The 22454-nt window shown below is 41.2% G+C and overlaps 1 protein-coding gene across 2 annotated transcripts; it reads left to right on the forward strand.

The window, feature by feature from the left end:
* Positions 1-920: 920 nt before the first annotated feature.
* On the forward strand, positions 921-4637 carry LOC109197627 (chymotrypsin-like protease CTRL-1). 2 transcript variants are annotated; one of them, XM_019353143.2, is made up of 6 exons: positions 921-1051; positions 1854-1874; positions 2221-2386; positions 2907-3178; positions 3270-3424; positions 3889-4637. In XM_019353143.2, exons 1-6 carry the CDS (start codon positions 994-996, stop codon positions 4336-4338), a joined length of 1122 nt encoding a protein of 373 aa, XP_019208688.1. In that variant the 5' UTR covers positions 921-993; the 3' UTR covers positions 4339-4637. The 2 variants fall into 2 exon arrangements, with proteins under 2 accessions (XP_019208688.1, XP_019208689.1); XM_019353144.2 differs by having other exon boundaries at positions 939-1051; positions 2907-3166; positions 3889-4636.
* The last annotated feature ends 17817 nt before the right edge of the window (positions 4638-22454 follow it).

Genomic DNA, 22454 nt, shown 5'->3' on the forward strand with positions numbered 1-22454 from the left:
TTCATATGAAGTTGGTAGTCCTAAGTAAAAGCGTTTCAAAGAGAAAAAAATTAATATATGAAGTTGGAAAAATCAGACTTTAGCATTAAAAAAAGCAAACCATGGACCACAGAGGCCCCGAAACAGCTCAGAATTAGGTTTTGCAAAAATCCACCAGTGAGGTTTAAAATCAAACCAGAGTTAAAACACTGCAAAAGACTAACTTACATCAAAGCTAAAAAGCCGGTGCTGAAGGAAGTTGACCAAAAGTGGCTTAAATAAAATTATATAAGATATTGCACAAATTTAAAGATTAAAATCCCAGGATGTGATGGACTACTGAAAATGACTGAATGCTGAACCAAACCAAGAGTAAAACAGAGTAAAAGTGCAATCCTTTTTGGCTATAACATGTTATGGTCTTAAAGAGGGTTAAAATGTTACTGAATCCACCAGTTGTTTGTAAAGTTGCTGTTCAGTAAACAGGCATACCTACAGAAATACAATCTGATAGCTGATTGTTTCTCATGATTATATTTGGTTAAAGGTTTGTATGGGAACTTTGGTTTTATCTTTTGAACAATATTGGGGTAAATATAGTTAAATCAACAGCTGACTGGGCAATGACACAGCTTTTGTTATTTTACAAAAATTGTATTGGAAGTGCTGCACATATTTTTATGCATATCCCCTACCCTAAAGTTGGTCATCATTCAGTGACAACACTGGATTAAACCCCTTGATTTAAAGCTAAACATCAGCACTTCAGCCACAACTTGGTTGATTTAAATCCCACTGTGATGGTGTACAAAGGCAAAATTAGAAAAATGGTGTCACTGTCCTAACGTGAACTAAGCGTCTCTAAACCTTTTGATTACATTTTTTGTTGTTGTTGTTTTTAAACCTGATGTTGATTCAGGTTTCTATGCATGGTTGTCTCCAAGTAAAGACGTGGGTGTAGCTGAACATCAGTATTTAGTGCCAAAGACAGCCTGAAAAAGGGGGCAGTTAAAAATGGCTTTCCAAAGGTTTGTGTGCTGTTTCTTTGTGATGATCATTGTCTTATGCAAAGGTGAGCAAGAATGGCTGATTTTCTTTAGTCACATATTAAATGTATATATATTATATATAGTGTTTATATTGCAATTAAATTATTTTTTATTTTAATTCAAGAGTTAATTAAAACATTTCAGTACAGTAACTATGTGCTCACTGGAAGTGTTGAATTCAGTAAATACAAATAATAACAAGTAAGTTGATAGTTAACTGTTGGAGTTTTAGTTTGCTGTTAACAAAAATGTTTACTCACTGGTTAATAATTAACATTATCTGGATGATTATTGTTAACTTGCAACTTTCTAAATAAGAACATATTTAAATATTATTTGGATAGTTATCATAATGTTGACACTCATGTTTAGAATATTTTGTATTAAATTGTAATTTTACATATCGTGTCATCAGTCGACTGTGAAGGCTGTGGATCATATCCTGTTTGTTTTGGTTGTTGCTCAGTTTGGCACCAAAACTAGTTGGTGAGGTTTAGGAAAGGTTCAGTTACAATATGTTCCTTCACACCACATTACACAATGATGTTTAAGGGTTATTAAGGGTAAGAAATGCTGTGGTGAGATTGGCTTAATTGTTGCTACTGCAGGTCTGTCAACAAGATCTAAAAAGAGAAGTCTTGACAAAGTGAATGTTAGCAGTTCTGGAATAAACAATAATTGGAATAAATGTCTGAGTAGTAGGTCGGTCAGTAGGTCCATGTTAAAAACGGGTTTTTTGTTTGTTTTTGGCACATATTCACAAAAACAAGTCCTCATCTACAATAAACTGTTTAACATGGATGTTTTTTCTGTTAAAATTTTCAGACTGTCATTCACAGCAGCCTAGTAAGTAAACAAAAGCAATGTTACACTTTCTTCACATTTCAAGCTTTACAGCAGACAGTACTGTAATAACCTATTTTGTTTCAGTGACAGAAAATGTGCTCTGTCTCTCTTTTAATATTTAATTTATCTATTTAAACTACAGAAGCAAATTATTATCTAGCTTTGACATCTGGCATCGGCCAACATCATTTGTCACCAAAGTAACTGTGGCTAAAACCAGAATTGATCTCTAACAAGAGAAACACTGAAGTATACAGGATTATGAAAAAATCAGCAGGCACAAGATTTTGAATGTTATTCAATTTGACCTGTGAGTGGTTTTAATGTTGTGGCTTTTTTTTCCCAGCTTATGTTAAAAAGGCTGTAAAAACCATCAAAGTCCTTGACCGTCAAGCTACAACCCCAGTAAACTGGCCCTGGCTGGCCTTTATAACTGTTTTTAAGCAGTTTAAGTGTGGAGGGTCCCTCATCAGTGACCAGTGGGTGCTGACAGCTGCTCAGTGCATATCACCGTGAGTCACTGTTGGAAGTTTACACTGTTGGTGATGATGAGGATAATGTTGGATATGACTGCTATTGCCAATCTTTCAAATAATATTGCAAATTGATAATTTTAAAGTTAACTATTAAAAAAAAAAATTCTCCAGAGCAAATCAGAATTTAAAATAATTACGGGCAGACAGATGCATTATATTGGAGAGAGTTGTTGCATCAATGCGAGCTGAGCTGAATCAGCTTCACTGCCATATGGGCAATTTTAGAGAGGCTACTCCACTGCCTAGTAAGTGGTAAAGAGGGTGATGAGAATTATTCATGGTTGATAGCAGTTTAATTGCATTCATAAATACATGGTATTGCTCAAGTTATGGCCAGGGGTGTAGCTAATTTAATCACCGATTAGGTTAAAACAGTTAAAACTGTGTGTGTGTGTGTGTGTGGGGGGGGGGGGGGTTAAAAAAACATGGAGATTTCTTTTTTTTCAGTAATCAAATGAAGTGGTTTAAAAGAACTTCCTCTCTTTTTTGTTTTAAGTCAAGAGATCGGTGACACAGCTGTGTTTCTGGGCGTCCAGAATCTGACAGGTCCATTTCCACCTGTAGTGGGTCTAAGAGTTGATAAAATCATCTGCCATCCTGACTACAGCAACTTGACCCTCAAAAACAACATTTGTCTGCTGAAGCTGTCCACTCCTGTGAATTTCACAGACTACATTCAGCCAATCTGCTTAGCTGCAGAAAACAGCACTTTCTATGCTGGGACTAACACCTGGCTCACTGGCTTTGGTATAACGAGTAAGTTCAAAGGTACCAAGTAGCAGAGCAGTCATAGCTTTCTCACTGTAAGGACTCAGGATTCCTTTACAACTCCTTAACTTTGAAATGTCTCTGAAATTAGGTAACCTCACGTTCCCCAACATCCTGCAGGAGGCAAATGTGCCAGTAGTGGGAAACAATGAGTGCCAGTGTTACTATGAAGACTTGACGTTCTCCAGTATTACAGAGAACATGATCTGCACTGGACTCCAAGCTGGAGGGACGAGCTCATGTTATGTAATGTTTTGTTTTTTTAAGTCACTTTACTGTTTTTCTTTCAACATGTTCATAATTATTGCTGATAAACATGCCAGCTTTGATGAAATGTCCAATGTTCTTTGAATGATGGCTCATTTCATTTGATTTTGACTCATTTATTCAACAAGGATTGAATTAATTACAATTGAGATAAACTGAAGTAAATTGACTTCACAGCTATTGATATTTGAGGACATCATTACTAAAAATGTAAATGAAATCAGAAATGTCATATGTTTCTTCAATACTAAAACTACTTCTATATTACTAATACTGTCTAATAATAACAATAAGACTAATTAATAATATTATTGTCTTTTAAAAATTATTTACATTAGATGCTATAAAGTCAAGTCATTCTTCCACAGACTGGATGCTGCAGGAACAGGTCAACCTCTAAGAGGTAAACGTCGTTCTTTTATCAACTTTATTTGTTTTCACAGGGAGATGGAGGGGGAGCGCTCATGATCGAAACAGGTTCAGTCTGGATCCAAATTGGAATTGTGAGTTTCAGTGTCGGCTGCGCCCGACCTCTGAGACCTGAAGTCTACACTCGTGTGTCCCAGTACCAGAAATGGATCAGTGACACCATCACCGACACAGAACCAGGCTTTGTCTCCTTCACCTCTACAGGCACTGACAGCGACTTGAGCTTTAATTGTTCAGCATTTGTACCACCTGCCCCTGCCCCTGTCCCTACCACTGCCCCTGCCCCTGTCCCTACCACTGCCCCTGTCCCTGTCCCTACCACTGCCCCTGCCCCTGTTCCTAACGTTGATGTGTGTGACAGTGTGTTTTGCAGTGGTGAAAATTTGATCCACTTCACTCACTTCACCTCCCTCTGTGTTCTCATTGCATTGCTCCATATGTTTGTTGGAAGCACTAAAATGTAACTCAACCCATGTACTCAAGTACTTTGCGTAAGTACAAACTTTAAATACTTTAAATCAGAACTCTTCCTTTATGGCAAACAATTAAACAAGGAATATTATATATCTTATACCTAGGATCTTTTATGGGAAATCCTTATTTCTTTACTTTATTAATGAAAGTATGTCTTTAAAACATTATTATTAAAGCTTTGTGCTGTGTTAACATCCAGGGGCGGATCTAGAGAAATTTTCTTAGGGTGGCATGAGGGTGGAAAAGAAATCAAATGGGGTGGCAAAATCAAGGCTTTTCCCCCAAACACATATGCAGGTGGTTACATATGGTTAAAATGATTCAAATGCAGTAAGTATACATGTTTTTCATATAAATATAGTCTATAACTTAATTATTGTCTGTAGTCCACATAATTACACACTTTAGTTACATAAAACATGTGAGTTTTGATGTTATGTACTGTATAGCCTGTATAATAAATAAATATGTAGCCCAATAAGTATAAAATCCAGAAAGCTACACAACATGGGGCGGTTCATTTACAAACACAAGTCTAACTTAAGTTTCACTGTTTTTTGTTAGAAAACACTCACATTGTTACAGCTTAAATTACACAAAATGTCAGAAATCTGCACTGTCATGAACAACAATTTAAACCTAATTTTTCATAATTTGTTGGATTAACCCTCTGAGGTCTGAAATACAACCGGCCATTTTTGACTCCTTTAGAGTTTACGTTTGTATTTCACCCTCAAATTGTTTCATTTTATTTTTCCCCCTTGCCTTGTTTGGTATCATTCTTTTCAGCTCAACTGAATTTAGTTGTTTTTTTTCACTGACATACTGCATTAGTATTACTGATCTGAAATCACACAAAGAACTTAAAATCCTGGTAGTATTTTTTACTGTAAAGAAAAACCCACAGACATGTTGAGTAAATTTTTATAACTTGAAATGCAAATATAAATTGTACATTTTGTAAACATATACAACTATTTATCTAAAAATGCAGCCAATACACCTGCCGTTTTTTCATTTTGTACAACCATTTAAAAATATTACTAAAACCAAAATGAGAGAACAATCAGGTTTCGCAATGAGATGCCCCACAAATTATGTGTCACAGTAAAAAAAAAAAAAACAAGTTTGTCCACCAAAAGACAGATGAGAACAGCACAGGGATAAACCTGCAGGCCTGACAACAGGGGGTGTATCACTCCGCTGGTTTTCTACTTAGTGTTTACGTTGCAAATGTGCCTTTGTGACATTCATTAGTGCCCTCACTGACACACAAAACAAAATAACTATACAACAAAACAACTACACAACTTATTTTAATAAACAACACTGTCATATGCAAAACTGGGGTGGCACTTGGGGTGGCAAGGGATCATTTTAGGGTGGCACTTGCCACCCCATGCCACCCTTCTAGATCCGCCCCCGTTAACATCAAATACATCAACAGTTGAAACAATGAGCAGATTAACATTTGGACACAAAATATTTTTTGTCAAAGATGATTTGTTATCCTTTCGTTAAAAATTTTCTTAATAACTGGTTTCATTTTCAATACTTTCTTAAGTTTTGACTGTATGTTGAATATTGTGGAGGGGATAATACATTTGCAATTGTCATTAGCAAAAATCATTTTAAAACAATTCCAGGAAGTGAATTGAAGTATTTCGAGTTTTTATTTTTTTTAAATCATGTTTTGTTATAGAATTTTGTCAATCGAAATCTTTAATAATTAAAACATAAATACAATAAAATAAAAACAATAAAACCATAAAAGCAGCTATGGTGTTTTCTTTAATGAAGCTTTCCAGATTTACAGACACATGTTAACATAGCAGAAAAATGCTGCCTTTGGACTGGAGAATCTACATGGTGGAAAATATTTTCTGTGAATAGACTTCTCTTTTTTTATCTCCTGGCTCCCTGTTAAATCCATAATTGAATTCAAAATCCTGCTCCTCACATACAAGGTCTTAAATAATCAGGTGCCATCTTATCTTAATGACCTTGTAGTACCATATCATCCTATTAGAGCACTTTGCTCTCACACTGCAGGCCTACTTGTTGTTCCTAGAGTATTTAAAAGTAGAATGGGAGGCAGAGCCTTCAGTTTTCAGGCCCCTCTTCTGTGGAACCAGCTTCCAGTTTGGATTCGGGAGACAGACACTATCTCTACTTTTAAGATCAGGCTTAAAACTTTCCTTTTTGCTAAAGCATATAGTTAGGGCTGGACCAGGTGACCCTGAATCCTCCCTTACTTATGCTGCAGTAGGTGTAGGCTGCTTGGGGACTCCCATGATGCACTGAGTGATTCTTCTTCAGTCACCTTTCTCACTCACTGTCTCTGCATTTAGTTTTTACATTATAACAACAATAGTTATTCTTAATCTCTCGCTCTCCTCCACAGGATGTTTTTGTCCTCTCTTCCTCCCATTACCTCCAGCTGGCAGCAGATGGCTGACACTTCCTGAGCCTGGTACTTCTGGAGTTTTCCTCCTCCTAAAAGGAACTGTCGCCAAAGTGCTTGCTAAAAGGGGGTTGTCTAATTTTGGGGGGGTTTCTCTGTATTATGGTAGGGTCTTTGATTCAATAAAAGGACTGACAATGCATTGCTTCAAATGGAGAAACTCTTGAGGGATGGCTACTATGAGGAAAAGCAATATAACGTACAATATAAAGTAACTTGAGGTGACTGTTGCTGCAATTTTTGAGCTATATAATAAAACTGAACTGAAGTGAACAGAATTCAATTGAATTGAATGACAGTACAATCAGCAAAAGACTGAATGAGTATGGTTTGTTTGGAAGCGTGCCAGTAGAAAAGACCATGGCAGCACAGCTTAGGTTTGCAAAGCAGCATTACTTTTAAATGCCTGCAGTCTGAGAGTGAAGTGCTCTAATGGGGTGATACAGTCTTAGACTTAGAGACTTAGCGCTTTTTATTGTCATTGTGCAATTTCTTCCACAGGGAAATTGGGTAGCTGGACCACAAAGCTGCAAAAGTAAGAAGAAGAGAAACCAATATACAATGAGGGGGGGAAAGAAATAATATAAATAAGTAAAATAAAATAAAAGCAATATATATGTATACATATATGTGAGTGAAACTATATACATGGTGTATGTGTAATAAACATTGAAACAGAAACATTGTGGGTTTGTATACAAGGACAGTTGTATAATGTAATAAATAAATAAGGGTGGAGGGGCTATGGTCATTTAGGGTGGAGATGGTAGTTCTACTGGGACCAAAATATTGCACAGGACCGAAAAATATTGCACATACCAAGGATATTGCACATGAGCCAAAAATATTGCAGAGAACATGGAAAGACTGAGATATTGCACATAGATGATCAACAGCAGTGTCAGAGTGGATGTGTTGGGTAAGTCTGTACACACTCTTAGTTTGCATTAAGAGTTCTGACAGCCCACGGCAAGAAGCTGTTCTTTAGTCTGTTAGTTTTGCACCTGATGGATCTGAGCCTTTTTCCAGAGGGCAAGACTCGAAGATTCCTTGCACTGTTACTGGAGGCCAAGGTAATGAGTAATTATCTGGTTAGATACCTGGTTAGATTTCTAACATTTTTAGGGCTGAGTATAATAATCTCAGTTTTATATGGTATTTAGAAGTAAAAAATTAGAGATCATCCAGGACTTTATATCTTTGAAATATTGCTGCAGTTTAACTAATTGGTGTTTGTTTGCTGACGTAATGGATAGATAAATCTGGGTGTCATCTACAAATTATGTGTCACAGTAAAAAAAAAAAAAACAAGTTTGTCCACCAAAAGACAGATGAGAACAGCACAGGGATAAACCTGCAGGCCTGACAACAGGGGGTGTATCACTCCGCTGGTTTTCTACTTAGTGTTTACGTTGCAAATGTGCCTTTGTGACATTCATTAGTGCCCTCACTGACACACAAAACAAAATAACTATACAACAAAACAACTACACAACTTATTTTAATAAACAACACTGTCATATGCAAAACTGGGGTGGCACTTGGGGTGGCAAGGGATCATTTTAGGGTGGCACTTGCCACCCCATGCCACCCTTCTAGATCCGCCCCCGTTAACATCAAATACATCAACAGTTGAAACAATGAGCAGATTAACATTTGGACACAAAATATTTTTTGTCAAAGATGATTTGTTATCCTTTCGTTAAAAATTTTCTTAATAACTGGTTTCATTTTCAATACTTTCTTAAGTTTTGACTGTATGTTGAATATTGTGGAGGGGATAATACATTTGCAATTGTCATTAGCAAAAATCATTTTAAAACAATTCCAGGAAGTGAATTGAAGTATTTCGAGTTTTTATTTTTTTTAAATCATGTTTTGTTATAGAATTTTGTCAATCGAAATCTTTAATAATTAAAACATAAATACAATAAAATAAAAACAATAAAACCATAAAAGCAGCTATGGTGTTTTCTTTAATGAAGCTTTCCAGATTTACAGACACATGTTAACATAGCAGAAAAATGCTGCCTTTGGACTGGAGAATCTACATGGTGGAAAATATTTTCTGTGAATAGACTTCTCTTTTTTTATCTCCTGGCTCCCTGTTAAATCCATAATTGAATTCAAAATCCTGCTCCTCACATACAAGGTCTTAAATAATCAGGTGCCATCTTATCTTAATGACCTTGTAGTACCATATCATCCTATTAGAGCACTTTGCTCTCACACTGCAGGCCTACTTGTTGTTCCTAGAGTATTTAAAAGTAGAATGGGAGGCAGAGCCTTCAGTTTTCAGGCCCCTCTTCTGTGGAACCAGCTTCCAGTTTGGATTCGGGAGACAGACACTATCTCTACTTTTAAGATCAGGCTTAAAACTTTCCTTTTTGCTAAAGCATATAGTTAGGGCTGGACCAGGTGACCCTGAATCCTCCCTTACTTATGCTGCAGTAGGTGTAGGCTGCTTGGGGACTCCCATGATGCACTGAGTGATTCTTCTTCAGTCACCTTTCTCACTCACTGTCTCTGCATTTAGTTTTTACATTATAACAACAATAGTTATTCTTAATCTCTCGCTCTCCTCCACAGGATGTTTTTGTCCTCTCTTCCTCCCATTACCTCCAGCTGGCAGCAGATGGCTGACACTTCCTGAGCCTGGTACTTCTGGAGTTTTCCTCCTCCTAAAAGGAACTGTCGCCAAAGTGCTTGCTAAAAGGGGGTTGTCTAATTTTGGGGGGGTTTCTCTGTATTATGGTAGGGTCTTTGATTCAATAAAAGGACTGACAATGCATTGCTTCAAATGGAGAAACTCTTGAGGGATGGCTACTATGAGGAAAAGCAATATAACGTACAATATAAAGTAACTTGAGGTGACTGTTGCTGCAATTTTTGAGCTATATAATAAAACTGAACTGAAGTGAACAGAATTCAATTGAATTGAATGACAGTACAATCAGCAAAAGACTGAATGAGTATGGTTTGTTTGGAAGCGTGCCAGTAGAAAAGACCATGGCAGCACAGCTTAGGTTTGCAAAGCAGCATTACTTTTAAATGCCTGCAGTCTGAGAGTGAAGTGCTCTAATGGGGTGATACAGTCTTAGACTTAGAGACTTAGCGCTTTTTATTGTCATTGTGCAATTTCTTCCACAGGGAAATTGGGTAGCTGGACCACAAAGCTGCAAAAGTAAGAAGAAGAGAAACCAATATACAATGAGGGGGGGAAAGAAATAATATAAATAAGTAAAATAAAATAAAAGCAATATATATGTATACATATATGTGAGTGAAACTATATACATGGTGTATGTGTAATAAACATTGAAACAGAAACATTGTGGGTTTGTATACAAGGACAGTTGTATAATGTAATAAATAAATAAGGGTGGAGGGGCTATGGTCATTTAGGGTGGAGATGGTAGTTCTACTGGGACCAAAATATTGCACAGGACCGAAAAATATTGCACATACCAAGGATATTGCACATGAGCCAAAAATATTGCAGAGAACATGGAAAGACTGAGATATTGCACATAGATGATCAACAGCAGTGTCAGAGTGGATGTGTTGGGTAAGTCTGTACACACTCTTAGTTTGCATTAAGAGTTCTGACAGCCCACGGCAAGAAGCTGTTCTTTAGTCTGTTAGTTTTGCACCTGATGGATCTGAGCCTTTTTCCAGAGGGCAAGACTCGAAGATTCCTTGCACTGTTACTGGAGGCCAAGGTAATGAGTAATTATCTGGTTAGATACCTGGTTAGATTTCTAACATTTTTAGGGCTGAGTATAATAATCTCAGTTTTATATGGTATTTAGAAGTAAAAAATTAGAGATCATCCAGGACTTTATATCTTTGAAATATTGCTGCAGTTTAACTAATTGGTGTTTGTTTGCTGACGTAATGGATAGATAAATCTGGGTGTCATCTACATAGCAGTGAAAATGTATACTCAGTCTTGTTGTCGTGGTGTGTGGAAAAAGCGGACTCGAGCGCAGATGAGACAGTGAATTTATTTACAGAGTGAAACAATGACAATCCAGTGAAATCCCTCAGCCGTGGCTCCCTGTGGTCCATTCACCCAGCTCCCGTGTTCTCCTCTCCACCTCCTGGTGCGAAAGACAAAAAAGGAGTAAACAGCAATCCGAAAGCGAGTTGGAAAGAGCACACGATCAAAACACTACTAACGAGCTTAGTCTAATGATCCAGCACTGACTGAAGCCTGGTCACCGTGTTAAATACACCGGGGTCAGATGGTGGATAATTCACGGCAGCTGGTGAATGTTAATTAATCGGCGGTGTGCCGAAGCGCCGAACGGAGCTACTTCCGGGTCGGCGGACCTGCCTCCGGGGAAGCGCGGCTCCATCAAAATAAACACAAACATAAATGATCAGGTCGCCCAGCAGGGCTGGTCAGACCATGACAGTACCCCCCCCTTGACGGGAGCCTCCCGGCGACCTACCAAACTTGTCCGGGTGCCGACGGCGGAATTCTCTCACCATGCCATCATCAAGAATCGCGGACCGCGGCACCCAAGAGCGCTCTTCCGGACCATACCCTTCCCAATCCACCAAAAATTGAAAGCCCCTACCGTGACGCCTAGCATCCATAATACGTGTTATGGAGTAAGCTGGCGCGCCGTTAATAATCCGGGCTGGTGGCGGGGCCCTGGAAGGTGGGCATAACGGGCTGGTCCGGACCGGTTTCACCTGAGACACATGAAACACATTGTGAACCCGCATAGTGCGAGGGAGGGTCAAACGCACAGTCACAGGATTGAGGACCTCTTGCACAGGAAACGGGCTGACGAATCTAGGAGCAAGTTTCTTAGACTCAGTCCGCAGTGGGATGTTTTTAGAGGAGAGCCATACCTGCTGCCCGACACGGTAAACAGGAGCCGGAACGCGATGACGGTCCGCCAGCTCCTCATTCTGCTCTGCTGTCCTGAGCAATGCCGCCCTGGTAGTCCGCCATGCCTGTCGGCAACGCCGCATGTGATGTTGCACTGAAGGAACCGCCAACTCACCCTCAGTGACAGAAAGGAGTGGGGGTTGGTATCCCAAGGACACCTCGAAGGGAGACACCCCTGTGGCTGTCGAGGTGCTAGCGTTGTGGGCATACTCCACCCAGGCCAAATGCTCGCTCCAGGAGGACTGGTTGGAGGAGGCAACGCACCGCAACATCGCTTCCAGCTCCTGGTTAGGCCTTTCAGCCTGGCCATTAGTCTGAGGGTGAAAACCAGACGACAAACTGACTCGGGCCCCCAGCTCAGAACAAAATTCCCTCCACACCTGGGAGGTGAACTGGGGACCCCGATCAGAGACAACATCTTGAGGAACGCCATGTAGCCGGAACACATGTTGTGTGAGCAGCTGAGCCGTCTCCAAGGCAGAGGGAAGTTTGGGCAAGGCCACAAAATGCGCCGCCTTGGAGAAGCGGTCAATGATTGTGAGTATGGTGGTATTACCTGCTGAGGGCGGCAGTCCTGTGACGAAATCCACGGCAATGTGCGACCATGGGCGTTTAGGGACGGGGAGCGGTCGCAGGTGGCCCGACGGTGGGGAGCTTGGCACCTTGTTTTGAGCACAAATAGGGCAGGCAGCCACATATTCCCGGACGTCCTTGGCGAGGGAGGGCCACCAAAACAGACGCTGGAGGAAGCTAAGGGTGCGATGTCGACCCAGATGGCAGGAGAATTTTGCCGTATGTACCCAATGGATCACCTTGCCCCGAACGGCCACAGGGACATACTGTCGGCCCACCGGGCCAGACCCAGGGTCAGGGTCCTGCTGCAGGGCGTTTCTGATCAGCCTCTCGATTTCCCAGGTAACCGCCCCGACGATACAGGAAGCAGGCAGGATGGGTTTGTCTCTGTCCTCTGCATCCCCCACCGGTGAGAATTGACGTGAGAGGGCGTCGGGTTTAGTGTTGCGTGAGCCTGGCCTGTAAGTGATGACAAGGTTGAAACGGGTGAAAAACAAGGCCCACCTGGCTTGTCTGGCGTTGAGGCGTTTAGCCGCTTGAAGGTAGGCCAGGTTCTTGTGATCCGTCCAAACGAGAACGGGGTGCTCGCTCCCCTCCAGCCAGTGACGCCACTCCTCAAGGGCCAGTTTGATAGCAAGCAGCTCTCGGTCCCCCACATCATAGTTGCGCTCGGCCTGAGACAGACGACGTGAGAAGAAGGCACACGGATGTAATTTACCTTCCAATCGCTGCGAGAGCACCGCCCCCACACCAGAGTCCGATGCAGCCACCTCCACTACGAATGGTTGAGTAAGGTCCGCCTGGATGAGAACAGGCGCAGAAGAAAACAGGCGTTTCAGCTGGTCGAAGGCCTGCTGTGCCGCCAGTAACCACAGGAACTGCTGTTTGGGAGAGGTGAGGTGGGTTAAAGGGGACACCACTTTACTGAAGTTGCGGATAAACCGTCGGTAAAAGTTGGCAAACCCCAGGAACTTCTGGACCGCTTTCCGGTTCTTGGGTTCCGGCCACTCCACCACCGCCTTAACCTTCGCAGGATCCGCCCTCAGTCGCCCCTGTTCCACAATAAAGCCCAAAAAAGAGGCAGACTGCACATGGAACTCACACTTCTCGCCCTTCACAAACAATCGATTTGCTAGTAGCCGCTGCAGCACCAGACACACGTGTTTAATGTGTTCTGCACGGGACTTGGAGAAAATGAGGATGTCACCCAGATAGACAAAAGCAAAATGATTAATGAAGTCCCGAAGGACATCATTCACCATGGCCTGAAAAACCGCTGGAGCGTTGGTGAGGCCAAATGGCATGACGAGATACTCGAAATGCCCCAGGTGAGTGTTAAACGCAGTCTTCCACTCATCCCCCTCCCGAATGCAGACCAGATGGTAGGCGTTGCGGAGGTCGAGTTTAGAAAAAATAACGGCATCCTGCAGGAGCTCAAATGCGGAGGCTAGCAGCGGGAGGGGGTACTTGTTCTTGACAGTTATGTTATTTAACCCCCGAAAGTCAATGCAGGGGCGCAGGGTCTTATCTTTCTTCTCAACAAAGAAGAATCCCGCCCCGAGGGGAGACGAGGAGGGCCGAATAATACCTGATGCGAGGGAATCTGTGATGTAACGCTCCATGGCCTCACGTTCAGGCTTAGAAATACTGTACAAACGGCTGGTAGGCAGGGATGCTCCAGGAAGAAGATCAATACAGCAGTCATAGGGGCGGTGGGGTGGGAGCGACAGTGCTCGGTCCTTACAAAACACTGGGGCAAGGTCGTGATAATCGCTGGGAACGTTAGAGAGGTCAGGGGTCGTGGAAACCTCTGCTGGGATATTATCTGTGATGTTAGGTACTGCCGACTTTAAACATAGCTCGTGGCATTTAACACTCCACCCTGTCACGCAGCTGTGAGACCAGTCTATTTGGGGGTTGTGCTGCTGTAGCCACAGATAACCTAATACCAGAGGTGTTTCAGGGGCTTTGAATAAAAACAGACTGATCTTCTCAACATGGTTGCCGGAGAGTACCAATTGGATCTCCTGAGTACAGTGAGTCACTTCGGCAAGTAATTTCCCATTCAAGGCTGACACTCTTAAAGGTTCCCGTAATGCAATTAATGGGATCTCTAACTCCCTAGCAAATGCTTCAATAAAGCTTTGCTCAGCCCCAGAGTCTATTAAGGCTTCGCACGGGTGAGTGCGCGAGAGAAAAATAAGCTTCGCAGGGCAACTGAGATGGGGCAACATGATTTTAGTAGCACCAGATAATACTCTCACTGACACCGAGGATCCAGGTTCTTTAGACTGGACTGGACAACTATCAACAACCTGTCCCTTTCTCTCACACAAAACACACTCACCCGTTTGGCGTTTCTTCCTCCATCTAGCAGTCTTGAAGCTTGCTCGCCCCAACTGCATAGGCTGTTCCTCGTCATCTCCAGGTTCCTGTTCAGCTTTTCTCCATTCAGAGGGAACAGGATGCCCCCATGCGTTCGAGGACCCCATGGGGCAACGAGACTCCTCCGACTGCCCCCCGAACTCCCGCATGTGATCATCCAACCTGATGCACATATCAACAAGGGCACTCAAAGTTGTAGGCATGTCTTTGGTGGCCAACTCACGTTTTATCCTTTCATTGAGGCCATTCAGAAAAGTTCCTCTAAGCGCCTTCTCCTCCCAGCCCGCCTCCTCTGCCAGGGTCCAAAACTCTACAGAGAAATCAGCCACACTCCTGCCCTGCTTCAGGGAGAACATACGGTGGGCCGCTGTCTCTGGGCTGGAGCCTTTATCAAAAACACACTTAAACTTGGCCAAAAAATCTGGGTAGGAAACATTTGGGTTGGTGCTTAAGACAGCTTGAGCCCACTTCAAAGCCTGGCCCGTCAATAACTGAACAATTAAAGTGATCTTAGCACAGTCTGTAGCATAAGCACGTGTCTGCTGCCGGAAAATCAGGGCACACTGCGTCAAAAAAACCCCCACATTTGTCCAAATCCCCAGAAAACTTTTCAGGCATAGGAAGAGTGTGTTCACGTACCGGTGGTGGAGGAGGGGGAGGCAGCGGGCAGGCAGCTGCCACACTTAGCGGAGGCAAGGTAGGTGGAATATTGGCTGCCGCTGCAGGTGTATGTTGCAACATACCTTTAATGTCTGAGACAGCCTGGAGCAGAGTGCTCTGTTCTTTCACCAGGTGATGCAACATTTTCTCATGGCGGTCCAAAAGGTCTGCTTGGACACATAACTCCCGTTTAACAAGATCGGAGTCTGCCGAGTCCGTGGGTGGCTGGATCATTCTGTCGTGGTGTGTGGAAAAAGCGGACTCGAGCGCAGATCTCCTTGCAATAAGACAGTGAATTTATTTGCAGAGTGAAACAATAACAGTCCAGTGAAATCCATCGGCTGTGGCCCCCCGTGGTCTATTCACCCAGCTCCTGTGTTCTCCTCTCCACCTCCTGGTGCGAAAGACAAAAAAGGAGTAAACAGCAATCCGAAAGCGAGTTGGAAAGAGCACACGATCAAAACACTACTAACGAGCTTAGTCTAATGATCCAGCGCTGACTGAAGCCTGGTCACCGTGTTAAATACACCGGGGTCAGATGGTGGATAATTCACGGCAGCTGGTGAATGATAATTAATCGGCGGTGTGCCGAAGCGCTGAACGGAGCTACTTCCGGGTCGGCGGACCTGCCTCCGGGGAAGCGCGGCTCCATCAAACTAAACACAAACATAAATGATCAGGTCGCCCAGCAGGGCTGGTCAGACCATGACACTTGTAATGATACTGCCTAAAGCAGTGGTTCCTAAACTTTTTTCGCTATGCCCCCCTTTGTTTTACAAGCAACACCCCCCACCCCCCACCGCACAAACACATCCTCCAACCACACGCGCAGTTTACTCCACACCTCAAATGTTTTGTAAACAATTAAACAAAGAAAAGTTAATTGCAATAAATTACAGGTTGCAACAAATAAACCACCACCTCTTTCAAATAAGAGAAAAACAAACCATCTTTATGGTGTAATTATTTTACGTATGGTTTGTTTGTTTGTTTTATTCTACTGTGTAAGAATATTCAACACTGCTATCGATACATTTTTTTAAAAATGTCTCTCTGTGCAAAATGGGTTTAAAAACATAAAGAGCTGTGGGATACTGTTTGCCTGTGATTTGAACCGGGGGAACAAATTGTAGCAGGATCAGTGTTGCGCCAAAGTAGGTATCACCTGCAAAATTTGTTCCCCCTGCCTCAGGAGCATTCGCTGGGCACGTAGTGCGGATCCAGTTTACTCCGCCTCCATTACAGACAATTAGATGTGGAAGTAGTGATGTCTTAGTTTTGTGAAAAAGTGAAAAATGAGTGTCGTTACATTACCATTCAGTTTGAGGTTTACAACAGAAAATTATATATTTATTGTTCTCACGTAGTATCGGATGGAATTATTTTAACAAACGAAGGGTATTTTTTCTGATAATTATTTTATACTCCTGTAACTTTACTGTATAAAGAGCTAAAACCTCCAAAGTTTCAGGAGTAGTTAGTCATTATAAGAAGTGTTTGTGAACTAAAAATCAAGATGCTGGGATACTGTTTGTCCGTGATTTAAAGAGACCAGCATGTGCTGGTGCAGGGGGAACGAATTCTGTCGTGGATACCTAACTTGGAACGACAGCTGTTGTGCAGGTGAAGCCAAAAGCAAGATATGCTTCATCATATGTTCCAGGTTTGGTTTGGAAAGATGTTGGTTTGGAAGCATATTTGGCGATGCTTCATCCTCTGCTCTGTGTTTGTGTGAGAGCCTCGTCAAAAAACCAGTCCATTATGCTAGGAGTGTCCAAACATTGTTTTTTTTGGTAAATACCTCACCACCAGTATCGCTTCACAGAAACTTTGATGGGGGCAGTTTTTTTCTTCTATGCAGAAAAAAGGGTATGCTCTTTTGGAGCAACATCTAACCAAGGAATAAGTTTATTGCTGTGCATGTGTTTCTGTAACTGAGATGTCAGACTATACTGGATGTCATACTCTTTCACCTCTTTTTCTTCCTCCCAAAATGTTTTTTTTGTTGTGAGGCTGGAGTAGCAAACCTGAGCAACAGAGTTAGTGTTTTGATGTTAAAGCTTGTCTGCGAGCAAAATAAATAGCAAACAGAGAAAGATCAAGTGTGTTAAAACAATTTATATGTAAATGCCTAGCTTGGCTTTTTTGCTGCCTTAGTTGCAGCTACAGTTCTAGTCTGGCAACTGTTTGATTCAGGAGCCACATGGGTGGCATCCTCTCACACATACACACAGCTAATTACATTTTAGTTTCTAAAAGTATTTAAAAATTAAGCTGTTACCTTGAATAAGATGACACTTTTTGGATTACAGACTATTCAAAAGGAGTGGCACTGCGTCCTCGAGTTGACACAGCTTTGACTTTGGTTTGGTTAAATAGGTGAGAAACTTTCCAACTATGTGACTCTCTCAACGGCTAGATCTGAATCTTTAAAGATTTCAACAAACTTAACAGGTGACTCATGTCTTACTTGGAAAAGATGAAAACAAGATGTTCCTCTATCAAAAACTATGCAGTTTGGTTACCATGCCAAGACTCGCCATGTTACACTGAGAACTTCAACCAAACAAAAGTCAAAACTGGAATTTTCTCGAGCTACTAAAACAAGTTGTACCACAACTCACATGATACAACAATGAGGATGTTACTGACTTTATTTTTCTAAGCAAGTCATTTTTTGGAAGCATTTTTCATCACCTGGCAAAACAGCTTCTGTCTTGGCTAATTAAGTTACCACACTGTAAAATGTAATATTGTGTTTAATTAAAAATATTAAGTAGGCAGAACTCAGTTTTTATCAATTTGTTATTAGAACTCAATTTAAGTAACTTACCAGTACTTTTTATGCAAAAATCCTGATCAACTCAATTTATTTGAGTTTTCTTTACTTAGAAAAGCTAAGTAAGCTGAAAATGTTGCTTCTCAGTGCGGAAGGATGAAACGATGTGGTTTGAAAATGCCACGTCACTACTGTCCTCCTCCCTAGCACGGATCAGTCCGCATGTTCATGGCGCATTTTTTCTGGAATATGTTGAGCAAACCCGGAGAAGCTTCAGCTCAAGAGATTATTGTCATTGCTGTGGATTTTTACCTGATACACTGACTTGGTGAGTAAATGTTTACTCTTATTCAAACTGATTTTGTGGCTTCTCTTAGTTTAGCTCCAGGTTTATAATCTTGCTAGCTAGTTAGTGTTAGCCTAGCGTTGCTGCTGCCGCTGGGCTCATGTTACTTAAAAATTAACACCACAGCCCTAAAAATCTTATAAAAATATGTCTGTGAAATTTTCTGTTGATTGTTTGAAATAAAAAAGTGAGATAAGAGCCTAGAAAAAAGTTTTCGGGAGGTGCAACCGTTAGGGGTGGGGTGTGGGGGGTATTTTCAATCCATAGCCCTAACTAACTATATATATCATGTTTAACCTGAGTAGCAAAAGACCACAGGGGGGTTGAAAACGACATGCCAGGAGTTAGCTGTGCTCGGCTGCTCTATTGACTATGTACACGTTAGCATATGCTACTTCCGGTGCGGAAACTCCTGTGGGGAGCTTTGTTTCCGGTGTCCTATTCGCGCCTTGTTTACAGTCCAAAACAAGTTAAGCAAATGAATGAATCAAGCAGCGATTTACATTTCTATAGATGTCTTGGGCATTAACCCAATATATCTGTAAATGATGTTCATCGACTTGTCGATATTTTTCCCCCACGCCTCAGAGCAAAAGAGAAAAGGGATTCAAATGTTATATTTCTCAGCTGTCCCTCGTTTATTGCGGGTGTTATGTTCTAAAAATAACCAGCGATAGGTGAAATCAAGTAGCCAATTTTGTTTTTTGATGCGTGGACATCGTGGACATCCAGTACTGCACTTCAGAGTCACACTGCTAGCAATCGATGCAGCGATTCTGTACTGTACAGGAGAGACGTCACGGAGGAGATTGTCTGCAGCGATCAGGATGCAGGATACAATGTGACGTAAAAATAAGCATGAAAACTTGCACTAAAAAATCCGCAAAACAGCGAGGTGAAAGGTGAACCATGTTATAACGAGGGACCACTGTAATTTTGAAGGTAAGTCACAACATACCCTTCATACATACTAATGTATAGAAACCCTCACCAGCAATCGTTCATTTTTTGTGTGGCTTTTTTCACGGTTTGTTAACATGCTGTGTAGGTGTGGACATAACGGGAAACATCTGTGACTGTTGTTCATCTGTAGTTTGAATGCTGAACATTTGCCTGTTTAAAGAATAAGACCAGTCACTATACAGAGATGTGCTTCTGAATGTGGACGATGTGTCTTATGCTGCAGTGATGCAGTTCTGCTTGTGTTGAGTGATGCAAACAACCGATTGATCTTAACTCTTTAAACGTCAATCACGTGGTTACCGGCTACCTGCGAAAATAATGGAGGAAATCCCGACGGTAAGCCAATTTCTGTCTTAGCGCATTTGCGCAGCTGTGTGTTTTTGTGGTCTTCTTTTGCGGCTAATTCAGTGAATTTTGGTCTGATCGTGGTGAAACTTGGTATGTGGAGTCAGTGATAGCTCTGGGAGCTAACCAGCCTATCTTTAACTGGCTACATGAAGTCTGAAGAATTTCTGGTTCGGTTTTGTTTGTTTAGCGGACTTCTGCGCATTTACGTAACTGCTCGTTTAATCGCGGCTTATTTTCAGTGTGTTTGGTGGTTGTAGAAATGGTTTATATGACATTTTAGCTGAGATTCTGAGGTTTCTGTGGATACCACACATGTCTGGACTATCATTATTATTATATTTCTCAACCCGCGTTATAACCGATTAAACGTGATCTCCTCCTTTTTGCCCCCCGTATGGGGGCGTGGGGCTTAAGTGGTTTTAAACGTCAAAATCTATCATTAGATTTTTTGTGACACAACAGTGGTGAGTGTTCCCACCTTCTGCTCTTTGGAACTTAACGCAATCTTTCCATTTTCGAGTTTTGGACATGATTTTGGAGTATATCTTTGCAGTAGCGATTTAGCAAAGTAAAGCTACCGGAAATGTACAACCCCACATCCGGCCTCAAACCAGGAAGTTAGCATTTTCTCGTGCACATAGTCAATAGAGCCTTGACCTCCCGGTCAGCTATCGCGCTGGTGGATAACAGAGCTCTCGAAAACGTTGAAGCACTTTTGCAAATATGTGATATTTTGTTAAATTAAGTAGATATTTGAGCATTGCACAGATACATTCTCGCCTGAAAATATCTTAAAGGTTTATTTGGTGACCCAGAAAGGGTAATTTAGGGAAAAGGAGGATCGCATTTGTCGGCCGCAGTTGTCGGAGCCTGTCTATGTGTAATTGTGTGTACTTGTGTACTTGTGATACGTTGGAGAACAAGTACTGTTCCAGTTCAAAGTACACATGAAGCCGGGAACGCGAAAATTTCCGGGATGTGTTTTTGCTCCTCTCGTTTTATCGAGCATGTATCGTGACTTGGGTGGACTTCGAGGGACGTGGTACAGCTAAATATCCCAGAATGCAATTGTCCAAAACTCAAACGCGGCAATGGCGGAGGAGCGCAGCTAAAAAATCTTTAAATATTACATTTCCTGGGTCACAAAATAAACTTTTAAGATATTTTCAGGCGAGAATGTAGCTGTGTAAAGTTCCAGTATCTGCTCGATTTATCAAGACATCAAATATCTACAAAAATGCTCCGACGTTTTCGGAGACATCTATTTTTTTAATGCTTTGTGGCAGCTTTTGAACATCTGTGGCATCTATTAATGTCAAATCTAGCCTTTATTTAACAACATAAGCAAACTGCTTTTATATTTAACCACTTTTCTGTTTAATTACATTTTAAATAATAATATTAACAATAGTATTTATTTTGTTAAAACATGTGTTTAAAAACAAGTTTTGTTGTGAAAGCTATAATCCACATAAGTGGCCTGTTAAATGGTTAACGTCTAGGTTGGCTTTATAACTGAGAATCAAGTAATATAGCTTGTCCTTCTAAAGAATTAACTTAAATTACACAGTTGAATCATAAGAAACATTATGTTGCATATAAACCCTGCCATATGTTAGATCTGGTCAGTTTGCTTATAAGAAACTTTATATGTTGGAAGTTAGCTTTTAACAAGTATGTAATGATTATATTTAAATTAGGTGGTCTTTTTTTAAACACATATCTCTTTAGGCCTAAACTGACAGTGCCAATACCACACATTCAGATACAGTAGTAGATTGTGTTTTTAATACTATATGTGTTAGTCTAATTTGGTTGTATGGGGTCTACATTGACCTTCTGTGTTGTAAGTTATTATGACTGCACAGCCATTAAGGATCAAATCAGCTTCTAAATAAGCTTCTGTCTTGGCTAATTAAGTTACCAGTAAAATGATTAATTGCAGCCACAGATTCACAGTAAATATCCAGATTAGTTTCAATGCATCTATAATATGTGCTAGCTCCAGTGCATCATGTAAACTGTATGATACACATACTGACCCAGGGTCAGTGTAAAATATAATCCTACCTGTGTGAACAAAGTCTGGCTCCTTTAATCCTGCATGACAAACCTCAGGATGCAGTTTTATTGAGCCTCTTTCCTGCTGGCACACCTGTTACACCTGACAGTCAGCGAGAAACTTACAGTAACGTGTACATCACGCAAAGGATGCCAGACTCTGTAATACTGTAAATGTTCAGTAACCTTGGTTAACAATAATCTTTTAACTGTACCTCTCTGTCTGTGTGTCTGTGCTGAACGTTTATAAAAGTGTTGAATCAGGCTGCATCAGCTGAATCTGTTATTCGTAAATATCAGTATTTTTTATTCAGGTGTGGGAAAAATACTTAAGAGTACACACTGGACTGTTAACATTACGGTGGTCAGGAGATGTACTTCATTAATCCCTGCCCAAAGGTGTCATGCTATCTGGACCAGCCAAATCAGCCTTTTGTGAGGTCTGTTTAAGTAGACTCTAAATAATTAACTGCAGGTTCCCGAGAAGTGGATTTTGAATAAAGGAACACATGGTCATACGTACAGCTGTAGCAAGCTTGCAGTAATTTTAAATAGAAATACTTTAATGTCCGTCTCTCTGTCTTGCGACAGACCGATAACCTGTCCAGGTGTGCTCTACCA

This window comes from Oreochromis niloticus, linkage group LG3 (genome assembly GCF_001858045.2).
Source record: "Oreochromis niloticus isolate F11D_XX linkage group LG3, O_niloticus_UMD_NMBU, whole genome shotgun sequence".
Lineage (NCBI taxonomy): Eukaryota > Metazoa > Chordata > Actinopteri > Cichliformes > Cichlidae > Oreochromis > Oreochromis niloticus.